The 15417-nt window shown below is 46.3% G+C and overlaps 1 protein-coding gene across 3 annotated transcripts in view; it reads right to left on the bottom strand.

The window, feature by feature from the left end:
• Nucleotides 1-11198: 11198 nt before the first annotated feature.
• Nucleotides 11199-15417, bottom strand: part of LOC143287539 (D-2-hydroxyglutarate dehydrogenase, mitochondrial-like) — a 56572-nt gene continuing 52353 nt past the window's right edge. For 2 of the 3 annotated variants that reach the window (XM_076595591.1, XM_076595590.1), the window contains one exon: nt 11199-12037. In XM_076595591.1, the coding sequence (XP_076451706.1) occupies nt 11787-12037 (251 nt within the window). In that variant the 3' untranslated portion in view covers nt 11199-11786. The remainder of the gene's footprint in view (nt 12038-15417) is intronic. The other variant, XR_013055977.1, reaches the window with a different exon arrangement.

Here is a 15417-nt window from a genome sequence, read left to right as displayed (position 1 = left end):
CAAATAAATACATAGATATTTCTCTCCATTCCTCCCTCCCTCTCGGCACACACACACACACACACACACACACACACACCAAGAGAGGGGTGAGAGAGGCTTGGAGATAAGCCACTGGTGATAAGATATGTTCAATTCCGTGCATAATAAGACAATATACCAAAAAACAAAGCAGATTATATTTTGATCTTGATGATGAATAAGACAGAGAAAGACAGGAAGGTGGGGTGGTGAGGGACGGATATGACTCAGTCGATTGTTGAATGTTGGCACAAAGGGTAGTGAAAGTGAATGTTCCCTCTGTTAATCAAAGGGCAGTAATTTCCAACTAAACTCATTGGTTTTTTTTGGGTTTTTTTTTACCCAAACAACATAATCATTTGATTTCTCCACTTCACATGTGGTTTGACACGATGGTAAAGCATTATTTGCTAATGAGTATACACGCTGAGAGCAGCTGAGTAACTTTAGTTGCAGATCCCAACAGTCAAGGAGCACGTGTTTCATGGTGAGAGGCTCATCACAGGGAATACATCTAGGGGCCTCTTCCCCCTTCAACAAGTAAGAATGAGGAAAAAAAGTGTGCCCCGCACGCAGTCTGCACAGCACAGACTCCTCCTTTCTGTTCTTCACCCCCGAAGGGAGGGTCTCTTTTAGGTCTGGACGGATCTGGAAGAGCTTGTTGTCCGTCTGGGTGTTCCACTCCTCTTGCCAAAGATCCTTAACACAAGTGTTCACCTTCCGCTTCATGTCTGTGTATGGTACAAAGGATCTCGATAATTCTTTCTTTACAGCGTTCCTGGCCAGCAGGTCTGCCCTTTCGTTACCACGAATGCCAACATGTCCGGGAACCCAGGCCAACACAACCTCGTATCCTTTCTTCGTTGCGGAGTAAAAGCTTCATAAAATTCCAGCAGTTTGGGATGAGTGATATTCCTGCAGGCGATCGCCTCCGGGGCTGACAAAGAGTCGGAAAAGATCATGAATCTCTTTTGTTTTGAAGAGAGAACCATTTTTACTGCCAGAACCAGTGCGGTCAGTTCCGCAGTGTACACCGAGCTGTCAGACAGGATGTGTTCCGTTGAGGGCCGGTCAGGAAAGGCGGGACAGAACGCAGATGCAGCGACTCCGTCCTCTGACTTGGAACCGTCAGTGAAGATTTTTTGAAAAGTGGGAAATTTGTGGCAGAGTTCTGAAAAGTAAGTTCTGTAGGCCAGAGAACTGGTGGAGTCTTTACGGTACGAGGCCAGATCGAATCGGACCTCAGGTAATCTAAAGGTCCACGGAGGGCTGTCGGGGAACTTGGAGAAATCTGAGATGCCACCGATATCCAGATCAGCATTTTCTATGTGTGGCTGAATGCAGAGTCCAAGAGGAGGGATGCAGTTTGGGTTGTCTTTAAATTTCTTGTTGAAAGGGTTGTTGAATACAGCGTCGTAAGCAGGGTTTGTAGGTTCAGAAAACAATTTCAAATAATAATTTAGGGTCAGCTTCAATCTGCGGTTGGAGAGAGGCAGTTCCCCCGCCTCTGCATACAGGCTGTGCACAGGGGTGCTTCGGAAAGCACTTAAGCTGAGACGAAACCCTTGGTGGTGTATAGGGTCCAACAGTTTCAGGTAAGACGGTCTGTCCGAGCCGTATACTACACTTTCGTCATCCAGTTTGGACCGGACCAGAGCTCTGTAGAGGTGCAAGAGAGTTTTCTTATCACCACCCTAGTCCATGTGTGCCACAACTCGGATGATGTTCAGGGCTTTTTGGCAAGATACTTTCAGCTGTTTGATATGGCTGAGGAAGTTCAGCTTCTGATCAAAGACGACCCCTAAAAATTTGGCTTCCTTGACCGCCGGGATGGTGGATTTTCCCAGACGGATTTCAGGGTCCGGATAGAACTGGCGAAAGTTATGAAAATGAATACATTCAGTTTTGGAGGACTAAAATGTGAAGCCATTCTCCTCTGCCCAACACTGGATTTTGTCGACGCAGAGCTGAAGCCGTTGCTGGATGCTGGCATACATGCTGCCAGTTGCATACAAGGTGAAATCGTCCACGAACAGCGAGCTGTCCGATCCCTTCTGAACGATTGAATGATGTCATTAATTTTGATGCTGAAGAGAGCCGGTGACAGAATACTCCCTTGCGGAACATCCAGTGCAGTTTCCGCAAGCATCGTTCTACCGTTGACCATCTGGTTCGTCTGGAAACCACTGTAAGAAATGCCTTTGTAAATAAACAGCATGTGGTGGCCATATTTTTTGACTTAGAGAAAGCTTACGATACCACCTGGAAATTTGGAATCCTCTCGGACCTGCACAAGCTCGGCTTCCGAGGACACCTGTCCCAGTTCATCCACAATTTTTTTGCAAGACAGACAATTCCAGGTGAGGGTCGGCACCACCCTGTCTGACATTGAAGAGCAGGAGCTGGGTGTTCCGCTTCAGACACTCCTCTCAACTCCGGGCATCTGATAACCCCCTTTGAACAGTTCAGTCCTTTGTGAGGGGAAACCCTCAACGCCCTATCCACAAAAGTGGTCGCCTTGAGCAGAAACTGTGTCTACCTTTTTGACTCTGTCTCCACCAGAAATGCTCCGCTCCTCAGCCTCTTGATAGATCTCAGTGAGCCTGCCAGACACTGGAAGCCCTTCTGGATAGCGAAGGGGCTGAGAGCCGACAAGGGCTTGTCGTCATCAGCGCCCTCCACCACAAGCCACGACGGCCAAAATCCAGAGGTCTCACCGACCTCCGAATCAGAGTCAGAGTCGTCAGTTCCTGGTCTCCTTCTTTTGCCAAGTTTAGGGGGGTGTATTTGTTTGGAAGTCATGGTTTTAATAATTGTACATTCATCCCTCCCTTACCCACCCACATGGGGTCCAACTTAGGGGCCAGGGTCAAGGGAACACCAGCTTGACCCCTTCCAGGTTTCGGGAGGGATATACTTCTTCTTCTGCGTTCCCTGTGATCATGGTCTCAGACTTGCAGTCCTATGCTGGAAATGAAGGTGGTGGTCTTGATGAGATCTTCTTTGGTGCCCCAGAGCTTTTCTGCCAGTGTGGCTCCATAGGGCCACTGCTGCGTGCATCTTGATACAGGGGGCAGGACTGCAGGATGTGCTCCGGGGTTTGTGGGCCTGTCTTACACGGGCAGTCAGGAGTGTGTGACAGCTTCATTTGGTACATGTGGTTTCGCAGGCGGCAGTGCCCCGTGCGTAGTCGGAATATGATTGTCTGCTGGAATCGCTGCAGGTGAGGCATCTGTCATCAGGTGGATGGCTATGTTGTTGCTGGAATGTGTTTTTGAATTTTCGTTTGACCAGGGTTTTTGCCTCATTGTATGAGACTGGCTGGTTTGTCTGCTCCAGTCTGCTGCCAGACTTGGCCAGTCTGTACGCCTCCTCGTTTCCTGCCAGACCACAGTGGGCAGGGATCCACTGGACAGCGACGTATGTGTGTAGCGAGAGATCGCCAAGCAGGCGCTGTGTGTCTCTTTCCAACTGCTCACTGGGTGACTGCAATTTTTGGATGGCTGATCTACAGTCTGTCAGAAAGACAACGTGTTCAGGCGGGTGTTCGTCTGCTTTGATCAGTCTGGCAGCTTCTCTCAGAGCAGTAAGTTTGGCCCGGTAGTTTGACGAGCGTCCACCCGCAGGCAGGGAGTGAGTGGAGGTGTGGCCATCTGGGTGTCTGATGTAGATTCCACTTCCTCCATTCTTAATGGCTGCATCAGCAGATCCGTCAGTGTAGATGCGAGTCCACACTGAGGCGTTGTACTTTGCGTGCAGCATCTCCAGCGTGAGGGTCTTCAGCATGTAGTCTGGCTGGTCTCCCTTGCTGGTCACTCCTGGCACGTCTGTAGCGTAGAACACGCCGTCCTGCTGAAGATTCCATTCTTCGGCATCCTGGAGAGGCTCTCGTTCTTCAGGGGTGCTGGGGAGGATGTCGCTGTGGGTTCTCAGCAGTTTTTTGCCAGGTGGTTGAAGCTGCTTCTCTTCAGTTTATTTTTGGTTAGTTCTTGCAGCTGTTGGTAGGCTGGGTGTGAGGGAAGTCTTTGGAATTTTTCATGCTGTATGAGAACTTTCTCTTCTTGTCTGGTGTCCAGAGGAGCGAGTCCTGTGGTTGCTTCTATGGATATACGACTAACAGCTTAGGTCCAACGTGTTCCCCCCCCCCCCCCCCCCCCCCCCGATCATGCCCAGGTCCCGGGGACAGAGAACCGAGCACTACGGGGGTTATCCTCGCTAGCCTCCAAACTGCCAGTCTTGACCCAGCCCCACGAAGGGGTAGCCGATTGACACACACGGGCCAGTGTGTGCCGCCTGTCTTAGGAGAGGTCCGAGCCAAAGGGATGTGTTGAGAGCAGCGTGCTTTCTCATTCCCCAGGATCTCATTCCCCTCCATCACAGGTCGCGCCGCACGGCAAACACGGCGGGCCTGAAGAAGGCCGCAGAGAAAAAAAGAATGTGGAAAAGAAGGCTTGATGGGGAGCTGAGGACAGAAAAGAGGCGGTAAAAAGAAGAATAGAGAATAGCGAAAGGGACAGTGGGTCACGTTTAGTTTGGGCCTCACTCACGACCTGTTCGGCATGGGAAGCCCTATCAGGGGCATCAGTACAAAAACCACCACTTATTCAGCCTGAACAGATACAATGGCTATGTAGGCTGTCAATTAAGACCTGGGACTAGAGCAGTAAACCCCCAGAAGCACTGATGCCCCCACCGACATAGCTCGCTCGATCACTGGCCACTAAACCTCCCGACCACGACAAGGTAGTGACCCCCCCCCCCCGGGAGGGGGTCAAGAGAACACCAGCTTGACCCCCTCCAGGTTTCGGGAGGCAGTAAAGAAGAGGACATCATCATATGCACAGATGGCTCAGTCACCAAAGACCAATCCGGCTGGGGATTCACTGCGAAACAAAATGGAAAAACAATTTGGGAAGAGAATGCTGCCTACAAAGTCACAACCTCCAGCCTAACGATGGAAGTTGAAGCTGCGACACACGCCCTCCAGTGGCTATCGTCCATCCATACGCCCGGAAACCATTATGCCATGATTCTAACCGCCTCAATAAACCTCATACAGAAAACTGAAAACGGAATGGGGAGCCCAGAGTGGCATAAGGCAATGCGCAACTTTCAGATTAAAAAACTCACATGGTCATACTGCCCGGGACATGCAGGTGTTAGGGGAAATGAGCGAGCTGACAGACTTGCTGGTAACGCAACACCAACGAGCGGCCTACATCTAGGAAAATCGGAAATCCCCAGAAAAGTCAAATAATATCAGAAAGAACAGGTACAAGGCCATCACACCATCGATCGCCTCAAAGAAATAAAAGCAGAGAGAGGGAGCGGCCGTAAGTCTAACATCAAAGGTAGAGCACGATGCAAATCAAACAAATATCGGCATCATTTCCAAACCAACATTGCGCAAATTTCTTCAAAACGGAACAAAGTCTCTGTGGGCTTTTCCAAATACAATAGACTGAGCAACACACTAGACGCCACGTTCTTGGCATCAGATATCTTTTCCCATCCCTCTTGCGGCCAATCAGTGGCAGCCTCTGTGCGTGTGTGTATGTGTGTGTTTGTGTGTATGTGTGGGTCTGTGCTTTTGAGTGCGTTTGTGCATGCGCGAGAGTGTAAGTGTACACAAGTGTCAGGAGAGTTCTGTGCACGTGCGTGCGTGTGTGTGTGTGTGTGTGTGTGTGTGTGTGTGTGTGTGTGTGAGGGGGAGGTGGGGGTGCGGGGGGAGGTGGGGTAGAGGATGAGGTATGTGAGTGTATGCATACCTACACTGTGGGAGCAACAGGATATATATATCTTTGTACATATGTGTGTGGGGTTGGGGGTGGGAGATATGGGCGTATGTGTGTGTGCTTGTACAAGTAAGTGTTCATCTCTGTGAGTGTGTGTGTGTGTGTGTGTGTGTGTGTGCCGTGGAAGATGCGATACGTAGACTAGAAATGAGTGTGTGGAGGAGGGGGTAGAGGAGGTGCAGGGTAATGTGTGTGTGTGTGTGTGTGTGTTGGAGCTCATGTACGTTTATATGTATTTGACTGTGCTTTCATATCTGTGAAACTGCATGTTTGGACATATCTGTTATGCATGTGTGGGTGTATGTGTGAATGTGTGTCTCCATGTTTTACATTTATTTGCTTATTTATCATCATTGTTGTCTTATTTATTTATTTATTATTATTATATTATTATCATTATTGTTACTACTATCTTTTTCTATAATTTTTATTTATTTATTTATTTATGTAAGCTTATCTTTTATTTATTCACCTTTTTTTTCTCAAGGCCTGACTAAGCGCGTTGGGCTACGCTGCTGGTCAGGCATCTGCTTGGCAGATGTGGTGTAGCGTATATGGATTTGTCCGAACGCAGTGACGCCTCCTCAGTGAGCTACTGAAACTGAACTGGAGTTTCGAGCGGAGTGGTGTTCTACCGGTATATGCCGAGAAATTAGCATTATATTAATGGATCAATATTCACAATTTTAATAAGCAATCATTGCCCAGGAGATTTGTATATGTTTTATTTTGTTTTTGATGGAGAGTATTGTGCTTAAAACGTGTGCAACACTCACTGTTGTTGTTTTGTTTGTTTTTCTACGCCCCCCTTCCTCGTCCGCGCCCCCTCCTCCCCCCACCCCCTTTTTTCTTCTTCCGAAGCATAGCTTTTGAATGATCAAAATGACCGTTTTTTTGCTAAAATATTACTATCTTGGTAAAGTCCTTTTTTTCAGGGAGAATGACAACTTGAGGAGCACATCCTGCCCGGGGAATTAAGTGACTTGGACAGTGCACATGCGTCCTCCACCCTCATAGGCATATGATACGTGTAGTAGCCATAATCTTGAAGGGGGACATCCCGATAGCGCTTTAGAGTCGTGTCAATCTTGCAACGTGTCGTTAAGGTTACGCCCAATACCACACTACATCGGTCGGTAGCACTACTATTTTCAGTTTCACTGTCTCATTACCGCTACGTTTCATACAGCGCCACATGTCAATGGCGCAACGTGTATCACATGATATATCATATCAAGTGTCACGGCTCTGGGGCTCTATCAGCCTTTATCTCATCAGTTAGGATTTTTGAAATATATTTTTTAAAATAAATACTTTATATAAGAGTTAGCAATTACTTATGTTATGGCTAGCTTCCCATGGCGAGAAATTAACTTGGACTCCACAACTGATCCTTCCACTGAGTGTTTATCTAATAAATTCTTATAACTGTTAAGTGTTCCTGCAGCGACAATGTTACTGGGCAGGTTATTCCAGAAGTTAACAACCCTGTTAGTAAAAAAAAAGTGTGAAAAAGGTTTGATTTGGTGAATGTCTTCATCAGTTTCTTTGAGTGGTTGTCCCTGGTATGATTACTGAAGTTTAGACGGAGTGAAAAGGTTTTGTCTTATCACTGGCATAATGTCCATGTAGAATCTTCTATGTCTCAGTCATATCACCCCATAACCTGTAATATTCCAGGCTTGGGAGTTTCAAACTAGTTAGTCTGTCTTCATACAACACACTACCTATCCCTATAATTTGTTTGGTAAATCTTCTCTGTACATTTTCAATCACGTCAATTTGTTTTCTAAGGTAAGGGGACCATACCACATTACCAATCCAGTATTGGTCTTACTAAGGGTTCCTATTCAGACTGCTCCAACTACAGAGGCGTCACATTGCTTTCCATTGCTGGCAAGATCCTCGCCCGAGTTCTCCCAGACAGGCTCATCCCATCCATTGGTGAGGTACATTTCCCAGAGAGCCAGTGCGGCTTCAGAGCAAATAGAGGAACAGCTGACATGATCTTTGTGCTGAGGCAGATCCAAGAGAAGTGCAGAGAACAGAATATGAACCTATATGCAGCATTCATAGACCTCACGAAAGCCTTCGACACAGTCAGCAGAGATGGCCTATGGAAAATAATGACCAAACTGGGATGCCCTCCAAAGTTCCTTGCAATCCTACAACTCCACGAAGGACAAATGGGTAAGTGCAATGGTGATTACTCTGAAGAATTCTCAATCAGCAATGGAGTGAAGCAAGGCTGCGTATTAGCCCCTACACTCTTTGCGAGAAGCAAAGGAGGATCTAGACGAGGGGATTTACATCAGATTCAGAACCAATGGCAACGTATTCAACTTGCGAAGACTCATGGCCCACACGAAGACCTCAGAAGAAGCTATCCAGGACCTGCTCTTTGCAGACGACTGCGCCCTCCTGGCACACACAGAAGAAGCTCTGCAGGTCATTGTAGACCGTTTTTCACAGGCAGCCAATGCATTCGGTCTGACTACAAGTCTGAAGAAAACTGAAGTCCTCCACCAAAAAGCACCAGGGACCGTGTACACTGTTCCCCACATAAGGATTGATGGCCATCCCCTTAACAGGGTAGAGCAATTCACCTACCTGGGCAGCGTCATATCGAACGACGCTACAGTGACCAAAGATGTGGACAACCGCCTCTCAGAGGCAAGCAGTGCATTTAGCCGCCTCCAGAAAAGAGTATGGAAAAACCACTCCTTGCGACTCTCCACAAAGATGCAAGTCTACCGAGCTGCTGTGCTGTCAACACTGCTATATGGATCAGAGGCATGGGTGCTGTACCGGAGACAAACAAAGCGGCTGGAGCAGTTCCATCAGAGATGCCTTTGGTCTAGCATGGGCATCAAGTGGAAGGACTCCATAACGAACATAGAAGTCCTAGAAAGAGCTCAACTGCAAAGCATCAAGTCAGTGCTCATGCTAAAACAGCTTCGCTGGGCAGGACACATCCGATGCCTGACACTCGCATGCCGAAAGCAGTATTCTATGGGGAGTTGGTCCAAGGCAAACGCAATACAGGCGCACCACAGAAAAGATTCAAGGACCAACTGAAGAAGCAACTATACCAAGCGGACATCAACCCCAAGAAATGGAAGCAGTCAGCATCAGATAGAGGTAGCTGGAGATCTTCAACGCTCATGGGAACCCAACACTTTGAGGAAACCAGACGACTGAACATCCAGGAGAAAAGAAGGAGAAGGAAAGACCCAGGTCCGCAGCCCAGCAATGCAGGCCAGATCTACACCTGCCCACAATGCCACAGACTCTGCAGATCACGGATTGGACTAATTAGTCATTAAAAGGCATGCCGCCCATCCCTGGCGGGAACTTCCCACTGATCTTCGCAAGCCACCATCATCATCATCATTGGTCTTACTAATGATTTGAATAATGGCACCATGACATCTTTATTTTTATACTGGATAAAATGTACGGGGCGATAGCACTACTTTCTGCCAAGATGTTCTATCTCACAGGATGGAGGCGAGAGGAAAGGGGTATTCAAGTCTGAGGGTGGTGCCCAGGGGGTAGCAGAGATGAATTGAGTTGAGATGAGCACAGTTGAACTGAGTGGGAAGTACAGAACAGAGATTTGAGCTGGGCACATATGAGCAGAGCTGAGTTGAGCACAGCTGAGAAGAGTTAATTCAGTTAGAGTTAAGAAGATCTGGGTGCATAATTAAAGACCTGGTGTGACATAAGCACCTGGGGGATATATGTGATGTTCGTCATTCGGATTCGACGATGACCATGGCTTAAAAAATCTGAGGGAAGATTGGTGGCTGTGGGTCCGGAGGTGACTTATGATGTCATTCTGGGCCCTGAAGGTTCAGTTGCCCACATGTGGCAGTGGATTCTTCTCGGGCCTTGCGGCGCACACGAGCACGCTTTCATTGCATTTCTGTGATGCGCCAGGCTTCAGTTGCACGGGCTCCTGTTGTGATCTTCAGGCGCCAAGCTAGATGGGCCAGAGCAAGCGTCACCTGTTGATGGGGGACATATAGACAGGGGACACAGCGGCATGGCCCCAGAACTGAATTTACCCTAAAGCCCTAAGGATCCCATCCCCGCACCCTCCCCGCGCCCCTCCCCCCCTCACACCCTCCATCTTTTAAGAAAACCAAATTCAACCCGATGAGTGAGATGGGGACCGGCCGAACAGAGACGACCCCTTTTGAAATATATTACAACTTTAAGGTTCCCAGATATGTAAAACACACTGGCGTTTTGAAGGGAATCTAATTGTCTGCAAATCCGGTCAAGCATGGAGAATGACTCGCCTGATCCAATCTAACAACAATGATAATAATCAATTTTCATATTTTTCATGATAGGTCCCATGTGGGATAAACGACAGGCTGATGACCCTGCATCTGAAGCTGTCCAAGGATCGCTTCGCCACAGTCATCAGCTGCTATGCCCCAACGATGACCAACCCTGATGACATCAAAGAAGCTTTCTATGAGGAGCTCAGCCGCACCATTTCAGCGGTAGACAGAAAGGACAGGCTGATCATCCTTGGGGATTTCACTGCCCATGTCGGCATAAACTTCTCGTGGCCAAAAGTCCTAGGACAAACCCTTTGTGACTGGCCTCTATATGTACCTGGCCTGTGCGAAGGAGCTTTCTATCCTTTCACACATTAAATCCTGTGTAAATCAGTAATTTACTTATTCTTTTGTAACCCCTTCATAATATACCACTCGAGTTAACACGGCTACATTCGCATGCAGGCTTGTATGACCTGTATTAGCTTCAAGAAATATTGTAGCTTCTGAGCTGCCTTGCTGAGTCCTCGACTTCAGTACTTCCAACTTCGGTCAGGGAAGTTACCTCTTCACACCTTTCTTCTTTATCAGGTGAGTCAGGACCACAGGCCAACAGGCAGCATACCATGAAAATAACAGTTACAGCAGTCAACAAGGCAAAGCACGACCGTGTGTACTCTGGTGCAGCTGAATGCTGAAAAACAGCAGTTTTGGTGGAATATAACTCACAGTCTGTTTTCAAGCACACAGCAATGTGTCTTTCCATGATACCACATCCTCGACCGAGAAACACCTCGACTGACCGAATAATTTTGATTTCTGACACAAAATGTTTACCAGTATGGTAACAAACCTGCCTGTCACCTGCCAGTGCTGGAACACACTCACTAGCATGGTTCTGAACTCGCACAGAGAGAGACAGACAGACAGACAGAAACAGATTGAGATCAGCCTGAAAGAGATACAGACAGACTCCAAGTAAAACAGATAGGTGCGGAAAGAAGCAGAGATAGTCTGAAAGAAAGAGAGAGGGAGGGGAGAAAGAGAGACAGACAGAGACAGAGAACTGAAATCTTTTTTTTTTTTCAGAGAGTAAGTACTCAAAACTTTATTTCTCAAAGAATTTTGTTTTGGCGTGGCCTGCCATTCCATCTTGCCCCACCTAACCCACATCCACTTCGAAGAAAACGCAAATACACAAAGGACGCAATGCACACATGGCGCCCATAACCTTGAACCAAGGTCAAAGTAAAAGTAAAAACAATTATTTCAACAGATTTTGGCATCCTGTGGTACAATCAAGAACAAAACAAGACAATTTTCACCTCTGACCTCTGTCTGAGGCATGACAGGTACAAATTAAAGTGAAAAACAAGTTGTTTCAACAGAATGTTGATGGCTCAGAACATAAAGACTGTAAACAAGTAAACAGAAATAACACCACCAAATACTTAAGACATGCAGGGACGTTCTTTTTTTCCTTGTTTGGTGATGAATTAATTCAGCCAAATTAACAGTATTTTCTTCATATCAGAACATCACAGCTTTAGTGACCTTCTCCCTTTTCTTTTGTACTTATAATCAATCATTTGCAAGTAAAGGTAAAGCTTCAAAGTTCCATCTTCAAAATCAGTATGTCTACAATTCACATAAAACAATATTAAATTGTGTGTTTTCAGGAGGAAGGTAACAGCTTGTAGGGATTCATGATGCCCTTCGGGTCGATCAGCCCCTTTATCTGCTTCATCAGACTGACCGCAGATGCCGACTTGCTGTGGTAAATGAAGTCCCTTTTCTTAAAGCCCAGGCCGTGTTCAGCGCTCACACTGCCCTTCTGTCCTGCCACCCAGTCATAGATGTAGGGCTCAATCAGGTCCATCACCTTCTGGTCGTACTGTGGGGATGTCACGTTCAGATGTAGGTTGCCTGTAAAATTTGTATAAAGTCAAGAAAGAAGAGCACATCCTCTATGAAGTCTAATATGTTTCCATTGTTACTTTCTGTCTTCTTAAACTGTCCATAAAAATTCATACATGTTAGTTCCCTTTGTTACTTTCACTCTACTCTCTTGAAAATGTTGTTTTCATTTCGTTTTTTGGTGGTTTTTTTTTTTGTTTGTTTTTTTTTTTTTTTTTTTTTTGATGGGTGCCCATGGCCATGTTCACTGTCACTCTAACCCTGGCCTGTTTCAGTCACAGACTGATCAGTCAGATGCACAAAAGTTTCATAAGTGTTACTTTCAATCTGTGTTATAAAGTGGGTTGTGACTGTTATCATGATTGACAAAGTTACTGGAAACTTTGTTCAGCACAACATGTGATTGGAAATCAACAGGAAGCGTTTTGCTGGAAATGAACTAAGATTTAATGACATGCACAAACAAGACTTTGGAAACCAAGCAATGATATGATGTTGAGTGGTGACGAGAGGTAATGCCGAGCCAAGGAGGCAATTTCAAACATGTTTAACCTTCGCTGGCTGTCGCTTTTGACTACACACGGAAGCTCTTGTGGATCGTCCACGACCCATACCGCTGTCGCTTTTGACTACACACGGAAGCTCATGTGGGTTGTCCACGACCCATACCTTTAAAGAGACAAAAACCTGTATATTCCTCCAAAGCTTGTGTGGGTCGTGCACAACCCATACTTTGTAAAGAGACAAAAACCTGTATATTCCTCCAAAGCTTGTGTGGGTCATGCAGCACCCATACTTTGTAAAGAGACAAAAACCTGTATATTCCTCCAAAGCTTACAACAAAATATAGAAAAGGAAAACATACCGTAACAACTGATTACACACACATGCGCTCGCACACGCATACACAGACTCACACAAACACATACACTCACAAGAAACACATGCTCACGCATTCACACACACACACACACTCACACACACGCGTACACAACTGATCACACACACAAACGCATAACACCACATGCACATACATACAAACCCTATTTATGCACACAGAGATAGATAGATAGAGAGAGAGACTGAGACAGAGAGACTGAGACACAGAGAGAGAGAAAGACAGACAGCGAGACAGAGAGAGAGAGAGAGATGATTCATAGCATCCTATACACGCACAATCAAAGATATTCAGTCACATAGGTACATGCTGTTAGAGAAAGGGATGGAAGGGGGTTATAGCTGAAGACAGGCGAAAGAGACGGGGTGGGGCGGGGGTGGGGTGGGGTGGGGGGGGGGGGGGGGTAGTGGGAGAGTAGTGGGGTAGTGAAGCTATTGAAAGTAAAACTTCTTTATTTTCCTTCACTAACTGCAAATTAAACCTGAAATCACTATTAAAAAGGTATAGGTCGTGCATGACCCACACGAGCTTTCAAGGGGTGACCTCGTTTTTTCCTCTTTAAAAAGCATGGGTCATACACGACCCACACAAGCATTCGTGTGTAGTTAAAACACCACCTTTAATTACTCATTAACTAATTACTGAATTCTTTTCATTTTTTTGGCAAAAGTTGGCATTTCAGGTGTAGGAAGCATTTCTGAAATTTCGTAGAAAAATATTAAGAATTGGCTGAGATATTTGAGTTTTTGTACCCTTCTGGGTCGTGTATGACCCACGATAGCCAGCGAAGGTTAAGGTATGTTTTCAAAGTAGAAGAGCATGAAGAACACAAATGAAATTAACAATGGAACAGAATCTTAAAATGCCACCAAGCCTAGGGCTGGATACTGTGTATGGAACATGGAAAATAATCTGGAGGTATGGAAGCTAGATACAAACGTCAAACCAGAAAAGCAAGCACAAGCAAGAGCAAAAGCACTGGAAATAGATGCCACACAACTAAACACAAGAGAAGGTATGAACATTTTGTTGACAGTGCTTGATAGCCCCTTTCAACAAGATTAAGTGGATCTAGCATACTCAGCATGTTTAGAGACTTAAAAAAGGATAAAACATGTCAATGAACAAATTTATCATTGACAGTATAAAAGAAGATATAACATTTGTAGTAAACACAAGATGAAATATCCAGATGCAGAAATTGCATTTTAACTGTTGGATAATGCAGGTTTGTCAGATAAAGAAAGACAGTAGGTGTTAACAGTGTTATAGTGTGTCAGACGCCTATGGTGGAAGCATGGGATTTTCTCAGACACACTGCGCACTGATGGACCCCTCCTTCCTACCTCCCTACTCTTCTCCCCCCACCCCCCTTTCATGGCATCTATCCCCACCAACACCCCTCCCCATACCCTCTCTCCCTCCCCCCCCTTCCCTTGGCCAAGTACAGAGGGAGTAAGTTATCAAGAAATACTAAGTAAAGATGGTATCTCCTCTGACCATTCTCTTCCTATACACCCCCTGCCCTTTTCCCTTCCACTCCCATCACCCTCAACCCCGTCCCCCCCTGCCCCCCAAACCACCTCCTTACCCCCCACCCCCCTCCCCCATGTTGATCTCTGGCAGGATGGCATCTGCCTCAATGGTCACCACATGGTGTGGTGTGTTTATCATGAGCTGTTTAGAACAGAATCAGGGCTGGGCGATCTTTCCTCCTCCTTCCCTTCCTCTTTTCATCACCCCCCCCCCTCCCCTTCCCCTCCCCTCCTCCTTGACAATGCTAGGTTCTGTGAGAAAAGTGTTGGATGTGCAAGTCTAGCACAGTTGGTCCCAGATTGGTCTGTGAACTTCAGCCAATTGGAAACGTTCTGGGTCGGAAGATAGTTTGCATACAGCGCCAGCTTGTGAAGAGGATAAAATGAATAGGCAAGTGGGGTTTCTTTCTTTTCCTTCCTTGAAGCAGGCCAGGAGAGCCAGACGGTCAAGACAGTACCATGGGGGCTGTGAGTGTCAAACTAGCATCTATTTTTCGGACTTAGTTGAATGCTTGATTTATGGTATACTTGGATTCTGTGACTAACACACTGGCTCAGTGGGATTGTGTTCTGCTACATGAATATCAAGTGAACCCTGAAACGTTGGGGGCTGTGAGTAATGCTTGTACTGGTAATTTGCTTTGTTGACAATTTACTTTATGGTTTTTGGAAACAGTTTGGAGTTTGTTGAATTGTGATGTTGTGTCACAAGAGCATTGAGAGATCCTTTTTAGCTGATGTGGTATTTTACAGTTAATGTAACTGGAATGTGTTGATGCAGATACCATGACTTGTGAGAGAGCATAGCCAGCATGTGTATGGCTTAAATGTATTTGAGGCTAGTGACTGAGGGAAAAGTGGTTAAAATACACAATGTAGCCAATACATGACTAAATGGTGTACTGGTTTAGGGTATTTGAGTATCCCCCCCCACCCCCTGCTTTCCTGTTTCCTAT

The sequence above is a fragment of the Babylonia areolata genome, chromosome 11, assembly GCF_041734735.1.
Source record: "Babylonia areolata isolate BAREFJ2019XMU chromosome 11, ASM4173473v1, whole genome shotgun sequence".
In the NCBI taxonomy this organism is placed as follows: Eukaryota; Metazoa; Mollusca; class Gastropoda; order Neogastropoda; family Buccinidae; genus Babylonia; species Babylonia areolata.
This window is presented reverse-complemented; position numbering and strand designations above follow the sequence as displayed.